The 21288-nt window shown below is 35.6% G+C and overlaps 2 protein-coding genes and 1 long non-coding RNA gene across 4 annotated transcripts; all 3 read right to left on the reverse strand.

Moving 5' to 3' along the window:
- Nucleotides 1-940: 940 nt before the first annotated feature.
- LOC148784508 (uncharacterized) lies at nucleotides 941-5497 on the reverse strand. The gene is made up of 2 exons (XR_016063817.1): nucleotides 3041-5497; nucleotides 941-2354 (listed from the first exon to the last, which is right to left on the reverse strand). It is a non-coding gene; the product is annotated as an uncharacterized LOC148784508 (long non-coding RNA).
- A 1423-nt stretch (nucleotides 5498-6920) lies between these two features.
- On the reverse strand, nucleotides 6921-10374 carry LOC105176837 (transcription elongation factor B polypeptide). 2 transcript variants are annotated; one of them, XM_011099764.3, is made up of 8 exons: nucleotides 10215-10374; nucleotides 9704-9893; nucleotides 9465-9602; nucleotides 9303-9381; nucleotides 8024-8095; nucleotides 7845-7917; nucleotides 7272-7328; nucleotides 6921-7188 (listed from the first exon to the last, which is right to left on the reverse strand). In XM_011099764.3, the coding sequence occupies exons 2-8, from the start codon at nucleotides 9863-9865 to the stop codon at nucleotides 7089-7091; spliced, it is 681 nt and encodes a 226-aa protein (XP_011098066.1). In that variant the 5' UTR covers nucleotides 9866-9893; nucleotides 10215-10374; the 3' UTR covers nucleotides 6921-7088. The 2 variants fall into 2 exon arrangements, 1 of the variants encoding a protein (XP_011098066.1); XR_016063816.1 differs by lacking the exon at nucleotides 6921-7188 and adding an exon at nucleotides 7428-7606.
- Nucleotides 10375-13770: 3396 nt separating this feature from the next.
- LOC105176836 (Amidase family protein) lies at nucleotides 13771-20826 on the reverse strand. Its single transcript, XM_011099763.3, has 10 exons — nucleotides 20187-20826; nucleotides 18925-19236; nucleotides 18331-18510; nucleotides 18139-18233; nucleotides 17738-17813; nucleotides 17495-17572; nucleotides 17147-17240; nucleotides 16966-17015; nucleotides 15204-15317; nucleotides 13771-14212 (listed from the first exon to the last, which is right to left on the reverse strand). The coding sequence occupies exons 1-10, from the start codon at nucleotides 20706-20708 to the stop codon at nucleotides 14120-14122; spliced, it is 1614 nt and encodes a 537-aa protein (XP_011098065.1). The 5' UTR covers nucleotides 20709-20826; the 3' UTR covers nucleotides 13771-14119.
- Nucleotides 20827-21288: the final 462 nt, after the last annotated feature.

The following is a 21288-nucleotide window of genomic DNA, read 5'->3' on the forward strand; positions in this document are numbered from 1 at the left end:
AGTTGTATAGCTCGAGCTCAAGCTAAATTTAGCTCCAGCTGGGACAAGCTCGAGCTGATTTTATTATTATTATTAGATTAAATTATGGGAATCACTAAATTTTTACATAAAATTTATAAGTAGTAAAATAAATTGCATAATTTATATTTATAATGTTAGTATTACATTGATGTAACTATCATCTTACATTGTTGACCAATATGGGTTAATAGGACCATCAAAATTTAGATCAAACCGTTAGATATGATTAAACTTACAGAAAAATATATTTGATAAAATTTTAGACTTATTGGATATACGGATGTCGAGATATCGTACGCAGAACATAAGAATAATCATTCAAGACAGTGTATCGTTGAATCAGGCTATGTAATTACTGTTTGATATAATTTAATCAACACAGTCTTATATATATTTAATTTTGGTAAGAATCGAGTGCCCGAATTTTAAGATAACATAATTGTTGATTAAATTTTTTATCTCTATATATATATAATAAAATAATAATAAAAATAATTAAAATTGTTCAACCATCATTATTACTGTTATTATTTTTAGACTAATTCATAGGAATCACTAAATTTCGACATAAATTTATAAGTAATAAAATAGATTGCAAAATCCATAGTATTCATCCTGATATAAATATGAAACTCAAAAATAGATATAAAAATCATATGTGAATTACTTATCAATTTAAAAAATGTATAACACAATACAAATATATATTAAAATATAACATAAAGTTTATATGTGTCATATTAAATAATAATTTTAATTATAAAAAATATTATAATTTACTAAGTTGTGATTAAGTTTGTTTTTGTATAAAGATTAAATGTATAAATAAAAGTACCATAATTTATTATTCTAAAATAAAATGTATGATATTGATTAATAATTATAATATGTTACTTTTGATTATAAAATTGATAAAGTATTGAATAGAAAATTAAATATAAATATATATATAAATTTTATAAATAAAAATATATATAAAAAAAATAGAAAAAGCTCGCATAGCCGGATGAACAAAGAGAATTGAGCTCGAGCTCAAAATCGAGTCGGCTCGTGAGCTCGATTCCGCATCAACCCTCAAAGTCTCAACAAGTAGTAGAGGAGGATGAGTTCCATCCTGAACATAACACACAAGTCGTGCACATTAGCAGACCTATGCACAAAGGAAAAAGAAACAAACCCCAAAATAGGGATGATATCTTGAATAATAGGAACAAATCTTTTGAATAACCGATAAGCAGTCCCCTTCCACGATGCAAGAACCCCACCCACATTGAAGACATATAGCAGCTAGAGCGATCTAAAATATTTTCACATCTTCGAGAGTAATCCCGCAAAATGAAATAATCCAACCTTGTCCTACCCAAATGAATCCACTCCTTCACCACCCATTTTGTGTCCTCCACAGAAAGGATCAGCGTCAGCAAAGATTCTCAGAGCGTTATGACAAAGACACGATGCAAAAATTCTGACTGTATGTGCTACCTTCGCCTTCCAAATGAAGGACCAACTACTATAAGATTTATTACTCTGTTCCGCCTCAGCCTTGATGGACAAGAGAGACTTAACAGTGAAAATTCCTTGTTTATCCAAGTGCATGGAGAACCTGTCAGATTTAATAATCTCAGCATCTTCAGGATAGAAGAGAAAATCCCAGCTCAGAATTCCAACTATCTTGTGAAGAGCTCAAGATATGAAACCCCAACATGCTGTGGGAAAGGGTTCTGAGGAGTAATAGGAAGAAACATATGGAGCCTTGGAAGCCAAGGATCATTCCACACACACACTCGCTGTCCATTGCCTTAATAACTTCAAAAGACTCAAGAATGCTTCTCCAAATAAACGACATATTGGAGACCTGTCTCGTGCTCAAGAACCGAATATTCTGTTAATCAGTAGGTCTGGATGTTTTAATCCTCCAACAACATCACTAAATTGAACGCTTGGTGATTTCAAAACCCCATTCAGCCATCCTTCTTACTACAGCTCATTTTTTCCCAAGCCATCCGTTGAATCTTATTCTTGTTGGACTCATTCCAAAAGCAGTTAGCCGATACACTTTTGATCTCTTTCAATAGTGTAATTGGAAGCTTGAACACGCTCATGCAATAGGAGGGGATAGCTTGAATAATAGACTTAATAAGAATATCCTTACCTCCTTGTGACAAAAACTTCTCCTTCCATGTTGCCAATCCCTTTCTCGGATACCACTGAAGATCTCCCTTTTATTTCTCCCCGCCTTAAATGGGAGACCCAACTACTTTGAAGGGCTTATGTCAATTTGGACTCCTAGGATAAGTGCCAGTTCTTTGCGCTCTTCAGTTGGAATGTTACGACTGAAAAAGATCAACGATTCGTCGAAATTAATTAGCTCATAGCCCCAATGATGCTTGGCAAAAGATGAGGGTGTTATCAGCAAAGAGTAAATGGGAGACCCTGGGTGCATTTCGAGCCACTGTCACACCCCGAATGTCCCCTCGAGCTTTTTTATTCTGAAACAAACAGCTAAGTGCCTCTGCATAAAGAATAAATAAATAAGGAGAGAGAGGGTCCCTTTGAGGAACTTCCACTCAATTCTGTCATAAGCCTTACTCATATCTAATTTGATAGCCATATGACCTTCCTGACTTCCTCTCCTAGTTCCAAGAAAGTGGTTTACGTTGAACGCCACAAGCACATTGTCTGTAATGAGTCACCCGGGTATGAATGCAAATTGAGAAGGGGATATGATAGTGTTAGGAAACGGTTTCAACCTATTAGTGATTGTTTTAATTAGAGACAAGCTTGAAGACAATATTGCATAGGCTAATAGGTTGAAACTGTGAGACAGTTTCGGAGTTCTTACACTTGGGGATAAGGACAATATAGGTGAAGTTTAACTGAGGAGAAACATTATGATTATTAAACATATTGAGAACACAGGATAATGTAGCATGACCCACTGTGTTCCAAAAGCACTCGTAAAAAGCCATCGGGGTCTAGGGATTTAAAAGGAAAGATTTTGGGATAAGGAATGCTTTACCTCATCAGCAGTGTAATCCTCCAAGCGACGCTGATTCATCTCTTCAGTCACACGGTGTGGCACAGTCCTTACCACTTCATTAAGCTCAATTTCAGAAGGATTTGACGAGGTGAAAATGGAATGGAAAAAAGAATGAATAATATCCTGGATAGCAGAATCATCGTCTCTCCAAACCTCATTATCATCTTTAAGCCGATCAATCTGGTTAGTCTTTCTTCTTTGTGAGGTTATAGCGTGGAAAAAACGTTGTGTTCCTATCCCCTACAGCTAACAAAGCCGTTTTTCCTCTTTGTTTCCATTTAACCTCTTCTGCTGACAGAAGTTGAAATAATTCTCCACTCAAATCTACCAATTGCATCCGAACAACATCGGTAGCATTCGAGTTTTGCAAACTATCAATTTCCTTTCAACCTTAAAAATCCTGTCTCTGACTTCTCCAAACTCAGTTCTGCTCCAATTAATCCCAGTTTACAACTTTCGAGCTCTATCATCAGAAACCTATTTGGATCCTCTTCCCCGGAGTTACCCCATCGATTAGATATAACTTGCTCACAAGTCTCGGACTTAATCCATAAAGCATCAAAACGTAAGGGCCGTGTACCTCATTTCCTTCCATTCCCGGCAGATGGATTGCGGTCAAAGAGGATCAACGAATGATCAGATTAAACCCGTTGAAGGTGTGTGATTCCTGAGTTCGGCTATTTTGAGTTCCAAGCAGCATTAGTATAGGCTCTATCCAGACGCTTCCAAACTGTATGAGGCGTTTCCCCATTATTAGCCCATGTGAATGGAAATCCTACAAAGCCAACATTAGAGAGTCCACTGTCGTTGAGAGCTTCTCGAAATGCTCGAAGCTGCAATTGTGGTGTAGGGACAACCCCTTCTTTTTCCAAATCCTCTAAAATAGTATTGAAATCCCCGGCGCAAACCCACGGCATCGTAGAGGGCCCACTCAAAGTGTCCCATAAATTCCAATTGCTAACCGGTTGCTTGTGTCTGGTGCACCATAGAAGCCCGTAAATCTCCAAAAATCCTCGCCATCCTCCAGCTATATTCAAGGTTCAATATGAGAACTAGAAAAAATCGATAAGTTGAAGAAGATACTTTTGTTCCACAACAGGGCGAGACCCACTCCTTTCCTTCTTGAATCTACTCCAAAACCGTACATGTCAAGACGTCTATTCATTGTTTGGATCTTTTTACTGTGACATTTAGTTTCTACAAGGAAGACCAATGGGGGTTTATAGCGCTTCACAAGCTCGCTTAAATGATGAATTGTCCAAGAACCCCCCAGACCTTGGCAATTCCAGAGAAGCACGTCATAATCCTCGACGGGACCGCAAGCATCTGCCGTCGTTAAGGGATCTTCGTTCACATAAGATGGTGGTAACTTGCGTTTATTGAGACTAGGAGGTTGGGGTTTAGAATTTGGTTTTCGCAGGCTCGGTGATGATGATGAGGCTCGTTTCTGACTGGACTGGTTGATAATAGGTCCAAGGTTGAATGGGTGGGAGAGTGTATTGAGACGTCAACAAGGTTAAAAGTATTAGTATCTTGAGCCGCATTCTCATTCCTAGGATTACGTACAGTGAGTGTATGGTCATTTTGGTTCAAGATGACATCAGTAGGTTCAGGTACATGGGTTAGGTTCAGAGGGGTTACTCTGTGAGATGGTATGGTGTGGAATGATTGAGTGTGGGTGAGATGGGCAAAGTGGAGCTGCATGCATGGGAATTAGTGGAGGGATGATGAAAATTGTGAAAGCGCATGCATGCTTTTGGTGAGAGGGGTAGGAGGAGTTTAGGGGAGGGGGGAGCAGGTACAACCACAACCAAGCGTTCTTTAGCAGGGGTAGCGTGCATGGGCAGGAATTGAGGATTTTGGTAGATATGGGCTGAGGTTGTTCTCCAATATCTCCTACAACAACAACTCCTTTATCCACTATCAAATTTCTTCTCCAAGGCAACTCACCATATGGGTGTTGCTCAAATAAATTCTTACTGGAAATACGCTGATTCTATGGGACAATGAAATCCTCTTCGTATCTCAATGGAGATGTGGCCGAGCACGCCACAGAGATAGCAAACGATTTCAGTAAAGGTTTCTTGCGACCATCAACTGGTTCTGGGAGTTGTCAAAAACCCTTCCAGACCGCCTTTCATATCCAGGCAATGATTAAATTGTAAGCAAATGCTCCTCCTAATCAACAAGCCTTTCACTGGCTGCAGTAGGAAGAGAGCATGTTGCAAAGAGCATCAAAGTTGGTATTTCAATGAGATAAGACCCTCCCTACTAGAAAAGATTTACTCAACCCTTCAATTATCAAATCCACTTATGGCAATGTATGATTTCCTTTGCCGAAAATTATAACATAATTAGCGAAGCTGACGTCCCATACTTTAGAGGTCATGGGTTCGAACCCTATCTTATGCATAGAATATTGTTTCTACTGAATAGAATGTGGTGTTTCTATTGTAATAATATGTATTCATTAAAAGAATATTATAATTAATTTATTTCAATTATAATAATTCATTGTTCTTACGTCAAAAAAAAAATTATAACGAAGCAACATACAATCAATCATTAACAGAAAGGAAATTCTTTATTAAACGAAAACCACACCCCAAATACCTACCACAAACTTAACATTAATGGTTCATCACTAGGTAATCCAGACGTGGTATAGGGTGTGGTGGTATTCTTAGAAATTCATCATAGGCCAATATGGTCGAAATATGGGCTCTCCGTCAACTTGGGTTAAATGTAGGGTGTTCGAAACCTTATTACAGAACTTCCTAAAATTGTCGCCATTACCGGGAGACAGACACAACACACGGAGTTCATCCCTACTGCAAGACTTTTGGAAGAGCTTGACTAGATTTCCAAGACTGCAACTACATTTTTTGTAGGATTAAAGGCAAGTCTCTTAATTTTAGGCAATTTTTATTTTAGTCCCGTAACTTACTAGGGTTCCATTTTAATCCTCTATAACTTTAAAAAACTCAATTTTGGTACACATTTAGTTGGAAATTTGTCTCAGTCATCGAAAAAAGTCACATGGCTTCACGTGACTTTTTAAATTGGGGCTTTCGTTTTTATTGGCTTAAAAAGCTCACATGGCGATGATGTGGAAATAAAAGGTATACCAAAATTATGTTTTTGTAAGTTATAGAGGACTAAAATGAAACTCTAGTAAGTTATGAGACTAAAATGAGAATTGTATGAAGTTAGGGGACTAAAATTGCCTTTAATCCGTTAGGTCATGTGACTTTTTAAGCCAATAAAAACAAAACCCCCAATTTAAAAAGTCACGTGAAGGTCATGTGACTTTTTCCGGTGACTGAGGTAAATTTCCGACTAAATATGTACCAAAATTGAGCTTTTTGAAGTTATATAGAACTAAAATGAACCCTAATAAGTTATGGGACTAAAATAAGAATTTCTTGAAATTAAGGGACTAAAATTGCCTTTAATCCTTTTTGGTATAGGAAGGCAAATCAGGCAGCAGATAAGCTCACTGAAGTATCTACGTATTTATTTATTTTTGTATAAATCACTTATAACATCTGCCCTGAATTTTTTACACCATTTTTGCATTAGAATAGTTGTGATTCCTATGTAGACAATGTCTCCCATTATGATGTAAGAACTTGTTCCAACTCGTTTATTGCAGCCTCTAATTCAAAGTTTTATCTCAACTCTTTCAAAGAGTACTTTTATTTTTCTTCTTCCTTGTTTATGTATTTATTTTAATATCTGTAGTACTTATTAACTTAATTTATTTTGCTCATTTTTCCTCAAAATATTTTTTTCTTCATCTGAGAGATCAAAAGAATATCTAAAAGATGTCAGTTGTGTATACATAATTTGAAGAGGATTATGCACAATTATCAACCTGGCCGATTATGTTTAACATTGACCAGGACAAGATAGTGGAATTGATGGATATTTTAAAGTCATATACTGAACAGAAACATCAGGTTTTACTGCTTGCGAACACAAACAATACAACATTGCTCTTTAGAAAAATCACTGCACATCTTCTCTAAAATCTTCTCTGAATTGGCTTGGTTACTTTGGATGATGATGATGATGATGAAGCAGCAAATCCAGAATTAACAATTGGCTTCCTTGTGGAAGAAACACTGCCAAACATCCAAAAGATGGTATGATCAGAAATGGTAATTAGGGAGGCCAGTTACAAACATCCTGTGGTTGTTGAAATTACCTATGATTCCTGTGAACCACCTTATTCTTCATGGCCGCTATATTTTTTACCTCTCGGCTGTCATGGAAGAGCGAAGAATTAATGCCAGGATATAGAGTGAAGATGATATCTTAAGGGAAATTACCATATAACAACTATATTGCAGAAGGGCTCTACCGCAGAAGGGCTCTACCAAAGTAACTGCTTCAGATGTCAGAATGCAAAAGAATGGAGAACGGGATGCATTTATGGATGAAGATGAATGGTAACACTGATGGCTATCTTTGGATAGGATCTTGTGTGATCCACAGGCTTTGCAATGAAACCTTCAGTTTGAGAAAGTGAATTGTCGTCTTCTGACCCCCCAAGATATTCCAAGAAGTTAAAAAGAATGAACAATGTGACTGGATCCAATTAATTGCAGTTTGAGGAAGTTGACAACTTTAGGTGATGCTCATGTCGGAACATCTAGTTGCTAAATGATTTTGATGGAAATGGCAACAAATTCAAAATAATTCTGCAGGCCACAAAAATATTACTTTTGCTATACCTAATAAAAAGAGGAACCTAGGAACAATGTTTCAGGAACTTTACCTGTTAATGAATTCTAGCTTCGCCTTCTTCAGCAAGCCACTTTTTGTGTTGTAAATATTGCTAGCAGCAACACCTACGAATGGTTCAATAAACGTACGTTCACCACAAAATGTTTCAAGCGGCTCCAGAACTAAATAGGAATTATGCTAACAGCATAAGCCAAGGAACAGACAAAGTACCTCCATAAAAGCTTCTTTTCTTGCTAGGAGGTGGAACCTTTGAACATAATTGCACTTGTCGACTTTGTTTCCCTACAAGGTCAAGCAGTAAATATAAATTAGTACTAATGGTATTGTCTAAGAAGCATAAAACAAAAGCAATTATAGCATAATCATGTTCATACAGCCCTATAAGATAACAGTAACACCATATCTTCAAGTCGTGGCATGTGCGATTTCTTTTTCCAATGAGTAGTGCTTTTTTTAGGGGGAAAATTTTCCAATTCAGTACCAGAGTTTGACTACTTGATGGTTTACCACACATGTTTTACAAACCATAACCACCCTTTTAACATGATTATAATGGGAATTAAGATATGACTTCATTTGAAAGTCTTTACAAGAAAGAAAAATGAAAGAGCAGCAGACATATGTCTGACAATACAAGGCCATGAACTTGTGATGTCAGGGCTCACCAATATATGAGGGTTGGCCTCAGCTATCAAGGAAAAAAAGTGGGAAACAATTCTTTGATGGTCTATAGAAGATAATTTAACAGTAGGAATGTATCTGAGATTGGTGCCGACCAGTACTGAAGAAATGGTGATAAGGTCAATTATAGTTCCTTAAGCTATAAGTTCAAGAGCAAGAACAAAACATGCGTACACAAGTAAACATAGCGGGCATGAGGATGCTATGGTAATTGACAATAGCAAAATGAAAAAAGGGATCAGGAAATCAGTTTGAAACAGCAAAGGCATAAGTGAAAGAAAATTGAGAGGGAACGAGAAAGATGTCTAACGAACATGACCAAGAGCCTCCTGGCACTTGGTGGGGAAAAGAAACTTTAATCAACTATATGGAAACTGGAAGAGGATGAACAAACCTAATAGCAAATGAACTGATAAAAATGTTCCTTATTGAATTGAAAATTTATCTCAAAGCCATGAAAATTAGGTCTACTTTATCCATGCAATACCCTAGCATAGTAATAAAGTAATAAATAAGATTGATCAACTTCATCTATGCAATACCCTGCCATAGTAATAAATACGACTGATCAGATGAGTCAAGATGAAGCCACTACAATTCCGGGACGTACATAGTAATCATCACATACACCCAAGCTCAATATCTTTCCTTTCTCTTTTCAACATGCAGCCAAAAAAATTATACAAAAATTTTATGATACTAGCATCTACCTTACCAGATTAAGCACACATTAAGAATCAACACAGATAGCCAAGCACTGGATGCTTGGGATGTCAATCAACACTTAGAAAACTGAAAGACTACTTACTAGCATCTTCTTCTTGATATCGTTGCTTTATCCGGTCAAGTGATTTTTGTGTTGCCTCTTCCCTCTCTTTTACCTTTGCCTGTAGTGTGGTAAAACTCATGTAAAAACCCAACAATAGGACAAAACTTGCATTTATTAAAAATGGAGGCCAAAGTCAATCACCTCATATAATTGTCTCCATTTGAAGGTTACTTTCCTCTGTCTCATTCTCTCAACAACAGTATTGGTGCTATCAACGCCAAATTGTAGCTTGTAAAATTTCTTCCACAATTTATCAGTTACAGGGCTAAGATCCCTACCCTGCAATAGCACGACAAGAGCATGAATCACCATGTAACTGTACAAGAACAAGAGTTTTTTTTTTTTGGAAATGGATATAACCAATGGTGATAAGATCTTACTTCCGTTTTATTCTCAATGTGCGTCAACTGATCAAGTGTACAGTGGGATAAAATGCGGTCTAAGAGATGAAAGTCTGTTTCTCCAACATCTCCTAGATATCTAACATTATCTATTGCCAACTGAACACATAAGTCGACTAACGAAGGTGCTTTACGCATCATCACCAAATACTAAATTCTCTTTGCACCCCTACAAAAATCAGAGTTTCAAAAGAAAAGAGAATGAATAAGAATCAATTTTTGAAAATGAATGACAAGAGAAATTCATAAGCCCATTTCACAGAGCTTTGTCAGCAGCTTATCTTCCCATTGCTTTATCACTATACATACATATAACTAAAACACCCAGACATCAAATTCAAGGATCCGTTTTGCCGAAATTTCAAGAATCACACACTCAGATCAAATCAATTAATTAGAATTCCCGAAATAAGAACGAACAAGCAACAATTAACTTCGAAGAAAAAGGGAAAACAGAATCTATACACAGGAAAAAGGCTAAATAGCATACCCGGATGAGATCGGAGACGGAGGTGGAGGAGAGATGAGTCAACAGTATCGGATTGTGGAATCCGATTGCAATGGCGTTGGAATTAGGTAGATTTGCAATCAACAACAGGACCCGATTTGATTTCTGCTTGGTTTTGGTTATTTTGCTTTTTCCGGTGATGAATGGATCACAAGATATAGGCCCAAAAGATCCAAAAGTTGAGGTTTACTCAAACTCTATTTCCTTTTTTTTTTTTTTCTTCCAGAAATATGATTTTAAATTAAAGCTTGTTTGGATATGTTTTTTTTTCATGAATTTTATTTACTTTCTGAAAATTAAAAGATATTGTTGTGTGTTTCCTAAAGATAATAGGAGTATTTGCGAGCATTTTGGAAAAACGTTTTTCAACTTCTGGCTTTTGAAAAACACTTTTAAAGTGTTTGGGATGTCAATTTCTTCTTCTGCAACGGCTAAGAAAAACTTATTTAGGCCAAAAGTTAGAAGGGTGCTTTTACCTGCTTTGACATTTTTATAAATAAATTTAACTTTATTCTTTTATTATTATACCCTTATTATAATAATTTTAATTTAATTTTACCGTTTTTAATTTATTTTTAAGATTGTACATTTAAAGTTGATATTGAAGTTTTTAAATAATTTGAATTATTTAATAATAATTAAATTTACACTTTCACATATTTACTATTTTAAAATTTTTATATTTATTTTCTATATTATCTAATTATATTATTTCACTTATATATTATTATTTGATTAATTAATAAAGTATATTGCCTTTTTTTGCATCATGTAAGTTAATCGGTAATTATATTACTTAGTAGGAGCATTATTAAATTAAACATATACTTTTTATATTTTAAAAAAATTAAATATGAAATATACTAATTGAAATCAAATTTATTATATTTTTAAAAATTATTATTAACAAACAATAAGTGAAATAATAAGCAAAAAATAGTATCTTTTAAATAGGAACAAAATAATATTTAATCAATTAAATTTATTTTAGAAGTGATTTTTCTCCAAACACTATCCAACTTCACTGTTATCTGCTTTTTATTCTTTTATAAACAATACCTGATTCTCTAAAAGTAGAAGCTTTTGTAAACACTCCCAGTATATATGTATATATATATATATAGTCGAGTTGGATAAAAATAAGTCAAACTATGTTAGATTTTAAGGTAAGATTTATTTTAGTCCTCGACATTTGATTTAATTTTAATATTATTTTTGTATTTTCGACTCACTTTAAATTAATTCTTTCAGTCTCGCAATGCATTATTTGTTTAAGAAGAAAAATTATTTCAGTCCCTCATTTTTCATTTTCAATTTGGATTTGGTGATTATTTAGATATCGACTTGATCAATTACATATAAATATACAAACTCGACTTTTTCAGATATAAAAAAGTTCTAAATAACAAAATATCGCAAAATATTTAAATAAAAATCTTCTAAAATTAGAACATAAATTAGAATGCCAAGTATTTTTATCAAAATATAATTGTATAGACTGACCTACTCGACTGGGATGACATAATATTTGGTTTTAAACAACAATTTAGGTTTTGAAATTTTTATTATTGAAAGAGAACATTCAAAAAATTAATTATTTTGTGTAAATTTATTTAGGCTGGCAAAATTAAAGTTAGTCTAGGCCTAATTTAAGTTTGTTAGTGATCAAACCGCATCAACTGACACGTAAGCATTACTACCAATCTCGAAAGATACATTGACCCAAAGACATATATCAACAGAAGATAAGCGTGCCAACTAAAACTTGTTAGTGAAATTGAGCCAATTCAGGCCCAATTTCAGTCCTTTAGTAGCCCAACTAGCGCAACTAACACATTAACATTGCTTCTCATCTCAGACGGCGTGACACATAAAAACATGTTAACAAAAATAAGTTATCATCTAGAGTTTGTTGGATGAAATTAACATGTAACCACCTCTCCCCGGCATGCCAACTAGGTTGTTGGATGCTAGCTAATTGCACGTTTTAACACTGTTGTAAAATAGTCTTATTTATCCACGTCAATAATATTCTGTATTATTCATCCACGTTACTGTTGCTCTTGGACATGCTATGTAAATCTCTCAATGGTTCTAGTCAGACTCGCAATCTGCTCTTCTATGGTCGTAGTATTTGTTACCATGACTGGTGCCACATTTGTTGTGAAAGAGTAGCTACATGTGAAATGAGGAGAGGATGGAGGAAGTTTATTTTCATCATTTTCACTTGCATATAAGTAAGACTAAGTTCTTCTGACAAACTAAATGGGATGAGTCATTCGAGAAGATCCGTTAGTTCTTTGACATGCTCCTCATAGTAACACCAATACTCTTGGTACTGGAGCTTTAAAATTTTGATACGGCAAGTTTGGAATCCACCGTCTGCGAAGCATTTTCTTGACTATACATTTAAGTGCTTTAGCTCTTGATGATTGAAAGAGATGAGAGGTAGAGATGTCCCATCGGACATGCCAAAATTTGTGAGCATTAATTTCGTGCTGTAAATTAAAATATAATAAAATTATCACAAATAAAATATATAGATTCAAAAGAATTTAAAGTAGTACAATCTCCATTTTATCCCCTGATTCTTCTCTTCAAAAATAATATTTTATAGATTTGACAAATTAAAAGGGAAATTTTTGCATAGATATCCTTTAAACTTGAATTTAAATTTCTATAACGTTAATTCAAGAATATGAAATACTAATATTTATAGATAATCTGAGTTGTACGATTTCATTTGAACTCATTGATACAAAAATAATTGGCCAGTCATCATGAATCCATATATAAGAGTTTTCTCTGCACAAAACTACAGATTTAGAGGGTGTTTGACTTAAGCTTATAAGCTTCTAAAACATATTAAAATATATTTGAGAGCTTATAAGCTCCAAACAACTGTTTGACAATTTTTTTTTTTAAAGTGCTTATAAGATTTCAAAATAAAATATTTTAAATTTTATAAATTTTTAAAAAAAAAAAAGTAATTTCATCCAACATTTTTCAAAGCAATTTATAAGTTCTATAAGATTAATAGGTTATAAGACAAAATATCATTACTCTCTCTCTCACACACACACACTCTCTCTCTCTCTAGAAATTTAAAGAATTTTATTGCTATTTAATTTTTCTTGCATATGGCAAAGAGAAAATGCTTCATTATTTAATAATAAGTATTATAATTAAACAAAAATAAAATTGATATTGCTATTATATTTATTAGAAATATATAAATTCAAAACATTATAAATTATATAATTAGAAATAGTTATTGCATTACCAAAGAAAACATATCATAATTACATTATCAAAGAAAACATCAATTATATATCTATATAACCATTCAATTAGCATGAATGTACCTATATATTTTTTTTATTTACAAGTTTAGATAATAATTTGTTATATTTTTTATTTTTGCAAAAAAATTTATCTATTGGGCCTGAATAATTTTTTCATCGAACGAGATGATAGGGAAATAATGCCACAAGCAAACACAACCAGTAGTAAAAGCCACTAGTGCACCACAACCCTCTAACTCAATAAAGCTTTAAGTGCAATTTCTATATAGAACCATTTGATTTTATCATCCAAGTTTGTCCATTGGAATATAGAAATTTCGATGTTCAAAAATTACATACGGTAGACCAAGTGGAAAAGAATTTTTTGGGCACTACCGGAAGCCCCCCAATTCTCCATCTTGGCATATATTAGTACAAGGCAACGGACTTGTCACAATTTTCCACCAGAAATCTAATGGCTACCACCAGAAAAGAATGCAATGATTATTCGATCCTATTGGCAAAGTTGAACCTGCAAAAAGAAAAGAATTCTCATTCCTGTCTTACGCTAATCCAAGTTTCTGCTTCCCAACGCAATTCTTATTAAGAAGTCCATTCATCGGCTATGACTGGGGGGATGAACGAGCAGCCCTGAAGAGTCTGCTCGAAGATGTGGCCGATTTTTAACAACTTTTCCTGCAATTACAAATGTAACTCTTCAAAAGAGTAGGATATGAGGATTCACTAGTTTAATGTACATTGACGCAGATCCATTTTTGCATATTTTCAAATCAGCATACTAGTCCACTTGAAAACTCAAAGCAACTGAGGCAAGTTCTTTCATCTACGGCTAAATCAGAAAGAAAAAGAGAAAAGGTTGCCACTTCTGATCCAACAACTATTTTAGGACATAATCAAGGGGCTTGAAACAGATTGACCTGTCATCATCATCTTGGGAAGTCTTAACTAGCTAAGCACAGGAATAAACACCAGGGAAGAAGAGCTCCAACAGTGATGAGGATGAGTAGATTGAAGCAAGCATATCATTATTCTTCCGTAGACTTAAGGAAAACGAATATGGACACAACTCATCCATAAAAAAGAAAGAATAAGATCACAACTCCCAGCAAATCGAAAAAGAGAAGTCTAGATCAAAAAGCAGGCTGCATGAATGGAACGAGCATGCAGCATTTGTTTAAAAGCATGAGCTATCAAATACAGATAGAACACAGTCTGACAATAATCCATTTCACTCTCTCTATAGCACTTGGAGAATGCTATGAAGCAGCCAAGAAACAGTTTGCATATTAGCCTGGATCAGGTGATCAACCAAATTACAGGATGCAACTCCTAGACCAATTTAGGTGAATAGGTCGACCCTTTTGTCTGAAAGTCTCTTAAAGAATTATAGACTTCCATAGAGATTTAGTTGGGCTTAAGGGAATAATAAGCTATATCAACCCAACTCAGCCCCACAGGGATCCTCAGGAGATACTGGTTAAGAATGAAATTATTATAATTTCCGGCAAGGATCAAATTTGTCCCCTCTTATTGTCCTTGACTTTGATAACCCATAGAAGAGATCCAAGAACATTTCTAAGCCAAGTCCATTAGAGCAATGGAATGAGGAACAACTAAGTAACTTGCGTTGAACACACTCCAGAGAGAATAAAGATATTTGCCCTACCTCATCGAATGCAGCTCCAATCATTTGAAATCCAACAGGCAGGCCACCAGCCCCTCCTTCAACAAATCCACATGGTAAAACTAGTGCAGGCAGACCAGCCAAGTTCACATTGACCTGCACAAAATTATAAAATCAACCCAAAGAATCAGCAAATGAAACCAAGTAGGAAAAATGAATCCAGAAAATAACTAGAAAGGCAAGCATGCATCACAAAATTTGATTTGCTATCACCCCATATAACATAGCATTGATAAATGCAAGAAGGGTAAACAGTATCCTGCTCTAGCCGCAAAGAATGTTAACAGAGTGAGATCCCATATAGAAGAATATGAGTGCATTCAGGGGCTTTTGACCACAGAGCCCCACAGGGCAGGTACACAAGATAAATCTGCAATTAACTCACACCCTCTGGAGAAACTGGATTATAAGAGGAGAGGATTGCTTTGAGAAGTTTTATCTGGCAGGCAATTTAAAATGGCACCATCAAGATTAAAGGAAAAAGATTACATTATCTTTTTAGCCACATTTACTCGGAGGGTGGATAGATACATGACGAATAAAATAGGGAATGATATTAGATTATCCAACTGAATATTTTGTTTACTTGACATGATGGGATTAAGTTCATATCATGTTTGCTTCCAATAAAGATTTGGATAAAATGTGTGACAAATTTCCACTTTCCATACTTGCTCTTGTACCAAGACCTTTCCCATTTGCAAATATGAAACTCAGACCACCTGTTTCAATGCCCATTTTCTCATTTTGTGAGACTTTGGTATCTCTTTATATTTGCAAATGGCTTCAACACAGTTATAGATTGCTACTGAATGGATTTCTTAATTCTCGCACTTTATGTAGCCTTTTGTCAAATTAGCGGAAAGGATACCATGGTTGCAATTCGATCTTCCCCAACTCATGACAATAATGTCAAAGCTGGAAGATCTGGTGAGACTAGCAACAGAAAGCATAAGAAGTGGCTCCTTTTTCTGGACCCCCTTTCTACTTCAAATATTTTCAGTAAAATTAAAATTATCAAATTGCAAGTTCCTAGAACTTTGCCTGATGGGGTACACTTCAAATAAACAATCTGTTGCCTTTAGAAATGAGACCGAAAGAGGATTTTACTCTGGTTATTCTAAAGGGAAACATATTAGAAAGGTACATGACCATATCTTTACATGAGATTGTAGATAAAATAGGACGACTGGACCTGACAATAGCATCGGAGGGAAGAACTTGTACAGTGCCGGTACTACGGGTGAATTGATGTCTGATTGTGTGAAAATCATTTTGCTTGGAATATTGGTAGATACTAGATATATGGAATGTTATGGGTAATCTTGGACTTCTTTTTCCATAGATGAGGATAAAAGGGTAAAATTGCTTTAGATCCCACCCCACTGGTATTATATATTCCACCAGTCCAGGTGGGATTCTTGTCAACCCTTTATCCTACTTAATCACGAACCAAATTGATTAATATCAGGCTTTCCAAATTGAAAGTAAACATGTGACTAGGCCGGATATTCTAGGATATTCGGTCCAAACCATGCAAGTAAACATGCCGTTGTGTATCAGTTTTCTAGTTAAAGGATGTCTAGACCTAAAAGCCTTCTCTTGTTCAACATATTAAGGAAAATAGAATTTGCAAGATGAACAAAAAGGTAACTAAGCCACTTAGTCTTTCAAAATAAATGATCCAAGATGACTAAAGGAAAAAGCTAAATAGAATTGGAAAGAAAGCTTTGTAGAGACTCACAGTCATTATGTCTCCCGCGTACATGGCCAATGGATCATTTTTCTTCTCGCCTGGACATATTACCCATTACATCATTTACATGTTTAACAAATAAAAAGGGGACACTGATGGGCCCATAATGCTAAGAGAGCAATGTGATCAAAACACTAAAAGAGAAAGTGTAAAGGTACAGGTGATATACCAATCTTATAAGCAACAGATGGCGCGGCAGGTGATATCAAGATATCATTTTTGTCCAAAGCTTCCTTGAAGCTATTCCGAATTATAGTCCTGACCTGACATATCAGCACAATCATCAATATTCTCTGATATGACAAATGCATTTAATCCAGAAAAAATAAGACCACGTCACAATCTGAAATAAATATTCATGACACAAATATTTACTTCCAGCAGAGTTTATCAGTTTTCCACACTAGAACCTCAAATACTTTGGTTCCCAAAATAGATTGACAAAACAAATGCAGTACAATTTTTCATCATTTAAGTTGTCTTAATAAGGGATACTATATAGCAACCATTGTCAAACCTGCTGGGCACGCTTGTAATATGCATCATAATAACCAGCAGAAAGAGCATATGTACCCATCAGAATTCTCATTTTAACCTGTAGAAGGGAAATAAATAGTGCCAAGTCAATAATAGGGAATATTTCCTTTCAGCCACAAAATAGGAGGAAAAATTCTTTTTCCACGCCCATATACATAACTTAGAAACTCAGTGGACATACTCTACAAAACTACTTCCATGGAAAAAGTTTAAAGATTTTTACCTCAGAACCAAACCCTTGAGCACGGGAATCCCCGTAAAGAGAATTCAGCTCATCCCCAGGAACTTGTTTTCCATATCTGCAGAATGCAATACATGGATACAAAGTTAACTGAAAATTTCTGAAGTTATTGTCGTCAATAAGTATAATCGTCATATTGCTCTAAACCGATAAAATTATTTTACTGCAGTCTGATGTATGTCTGACATTTCTTTAGTGTTTCCACTCTATAAGCCCAACATTACCCCCAACTACTCCCTACAAATCCCCAATTCAACAACGCATTTGCCCTCTCTTCCTCCTCTCCATCTATATTTATATACATATATATATATATATATATATATACGTGTGTGTGTGTGAGCATCTGTATAGTGCTAAAGCAACAAAGGTTAGAATATAACCTTACACCATCATAGCGTGACAAATTTGATGATGATTCAGACAAAGCAAGAATGTAATATGCTGGCAATCCAAGGGAAAATGACGGCAATGAGACCTGAATATCAGAAAAGGATGTGCTAAGAAGGAAACTGACATTCGATGGAGTCATATGGACACAATGGAGATTAACACAACATATAAGAAAAAGATACCTCCATCACACTGCATCCTAACTCTTCCAGATGTGAAACAGCACTACGGACCGAAGAGATTACTTCTGAATCAACTCCATTTTCAAGAGTTTCACGAATTACACCAACTCGTAGTCCTTTCAAGGGTTTTGATTCCAAGTAATCTATTGCAACAAATTGAGACTGATAGTCTGGCACTTCCTGAAAAATGTAGCTTCAAAGAATATTAAACAAGGTCCTAAGAGATGACTATTCTTTACAGTGTTAAATAATCTGTAAGTTCTAATTATAGAAATACGAGCTTGACCAAGCGTCTTTTTTTATCTGGGTAGGTAGGAGGGAGTAGCCAATAGCTCCATTACTACACATTCGCAGCCATGCAAACTTTCTGACACGTAAAAATTTTATTTATGGCAATATTGGCAATAAATTGAAGCTTGCTCTCATCTAGGTATATGTGTCTATATTGTAAAGATTCTTTTACTGTCAGCCCCTAAAAATGGTATATAGAAAATAATAGACTCAATGGTATTCAAGAATACCTTTTCTATTACAGATGCAAAAATGATTTAGTGTGATTGGCCGTTAATGCATCATTAAGACTCAGAACCTTACTCGTTTGCTACTTGTTGCATCAAATTTGTCATGGCCAGAAATTGAGTTAAGGAGAATTCCAGCATCAGCAACTGATGAACCAAAGCATCCAATAACATCCAAGGAGGATGCATAGGCCACAAGTCCATATCTTGAGACACGCCCATACGTTGGCTTCAGTCCAACAACACCACAGAAAGACGCTGGTTGCCTGACACTTCCACCAGTATCACTTCCCAATGCCACCATGCATTGTCTAGCAGAAACAGCTGCAGCTGAGCCCCCTGACGACCCTCCTGGTACCCGTGACAAATCCCAAGGATTAGCCGTCACCTAACGAATACGAAGATGTCACCTGAGTAAACCATATTTGGTTACAGATAGTAAAGTTGAGCTAATTATTCACTTTGCAAATTCTTATTGAAAGAGAAAGGGGAAAAAGAAATGTAATGGACACATTAGAAGAGCTTAATGTCATCAAGATATCATCCTCATGGATGGATCTCCAATACTTATCTGATTCATGCTATAATATTTGGACTGGAATGGTTACAACTGCTCATGAAATCATGAGGACAATCTGGGCTATGGTGCAATAATCACAGTGAGTTCCTACCACGGTATTATCTGGCTCCCAAGAATTGCATTAATGGATAACAGATCCTGATTGGTGGTTACTCAGAAGTTACATTAAACTTTCATATGCAACAATTGCAATGCATGATAAATCCTCCGACCTAATCCCAGCCGAGGAGCTGGTGGCAACTAAAATTTTTTAACTAATAATTCAGCAACAGGTAAAGCTATTAACCGTGTTTCACAGAGTAACACCGGATATGCACTAACAAACTATTTGGATAATCCCATCACTGAATTACACTGCTAATATGTGACAATCCTGTGCAAATCACATCTAAGAAAAAAAAATGTGCATCAATGCAGTAGACGAATTATGAAAATGCAATACAATAGTCACAATACCTAAAAAGTTTGCAACTTTCTCTGCCAAAACTAAATTTGAAAACAACAACTTCCAAGCATATTTTCTGAACTTCAAGGATGTTAACTTTTGGCTAACAACATCAATTCAATGCAAGGAATCAACAATTTTACGTACAGAGAACTCCCAAAACTCCAATTTACTCGCTCTACATTCCCACTGCTAACTACTTCTAGTACCTAACTCATAAGACAATGAAGCAAATTATCAAAGTTCATGCCCAAATAAAACTTAATTACTGAGATAAAACAAAAAACAAAAAAATATAATAAACCGAACTAACTTGATAGCCAGAGCCTTCTGTGGTACTCCCCATACCAAACTCATCCAAATTGGTCTTCCCGACAACAATAGCTCCACTCTCCCTCAGCTTCCTCACAGCCGTGGCATCGAACGGCGGCCAGTAATTTTCCAAAAGCCTGGATCCCGCAGTCGAGGGCATATCATATGTGCAGATATTATCCTTGACCCCAACCAAAACCCCAGCCAGAGGACCCACCGCATCATTGTTCTTAATTTTGTTATCCAACTCCTCGGCCTGCTTCAAAATGGCCTCGTCAGGCGAGACGTGGAGGAAGCTGTTAAGGTGGGGCTCCGTGCGTCGTAGGCGGTCGAGAAAGGACTTGGCGATGTCCACGGCGGAGGTCTGGCGGGAGACTAAGGATTTGCGGGTGGTCAGGATTTGGGAGGGCGGCGGCGGAGCGGTGGCAGAGGCTGGAACCGGGGATGAGTGGAGGCATTTGAGGGTGGTGGTAGTGGTGGTAGGGGAGCGGAGGAGTCGTGGGGTTTGAGCTGAGGATAGCATTTTCTGGTGGAGTCGCAGTTTAGAGATGAGGGGTTTAGCAGCTATCGACAGTCAGGTGGAAATGGATATGGGCGGAGCGACCCAACCCGCACCCGGTTCCAAAATCCGTCCGCGCCTGGGTGGGTTTCGGATCCTGCTTCATTCGGTTGGATATAAGGTTAATGGATTTGGATTTGAAGAATAAATTTGTGGACATGATTTTGAATAACTTCTTATTAAAAAGATAATATGAATAATTTTTTTAATATTTTATAAAATATAATTTGAAATTAAAATTGAAAGTTTTGAAATTTGTTTAGGCAAATATCTTACAAGTGCCACACACTAATACTATGTACAAATTGCTTAAAATTTTATTGGTAACGGCTTCATAAATAAATCTTTTAAGTTTTGACTTCATTGAATCTGTTCAACATTAATTTTTCCCTTCACTTGAAAACTCGTAAGTGGAGAATTTTTGTGGGTCATATGTGCTTAATTTTGTTGCGCGTAATATATTTTAGGCAATGTAAATCGCATTATTTTTATATACTGTTGTTTGACTTTTTGTAATTGATTCTAGTTCATATAATGTATAAGT

The sequence above is a fragment of the Sesamum indicum genome, linkage group LG13, assembly GCF_026168435.1.
Source record: "Sesamum indicum cultivar Baizhima isolate 11 linkage group LG13, ASM2616843v1, whole genome shotgun sequence".
Classification (NCBI taxonomy): domain Eukaryota; kingdom Viridiplantae; phylum Streptophyta; class Magnoliopsida; order Lamiales; family Pedaliaceae; genus Sesamum; species Sesamum indicum.

Bases quoted from the DNA above. Each gene is read 5' to 3' on its own strand.
- LOC105176837 (XM_011099764.3), bottom strand. From the start codon at position 9,865: ATGATGCGTAAAGCACCTTCGTTAGTCGACTTATGTGTTCAGTTGGCA. The intron at 9,382-9,464 runs GTGATTGACTTT...ACCACACTACAG, and splicing joins AATGGAGACAATTATATGAG to GCAAAGGTAAAAGAGAGGGA. The intron at 8,096-9,302 runs GTAAGTAGTCTT...TTGACCTTGTAG, and splicing joins ATATCAAGAAGAAGATGCTA to GGAAACAAAGTCGACAAGTG.
- LOC105176836 (XM_011099763.3), bottom strand. From the start codon at position 20,708: ATGCTATCCTCAGCTCAAACCCCACGACTCCTCCGCTCCCCTACCACC. The intron at 17,573-17,737 runs GTAAAAATCTTT...TCCCTTCTACAG, and splicing joins CTCAAGGGTTTGGTTCTGAG to GTTAAAATGAGAATTCTGAT. The intron at 15,318-16,965 runs GTGAGTCTCTAC...AATTTTGTGCAG, and splicing joins ACGCGGGAGACATAATGACT to GTCAATGTGAACTTGGCTGG.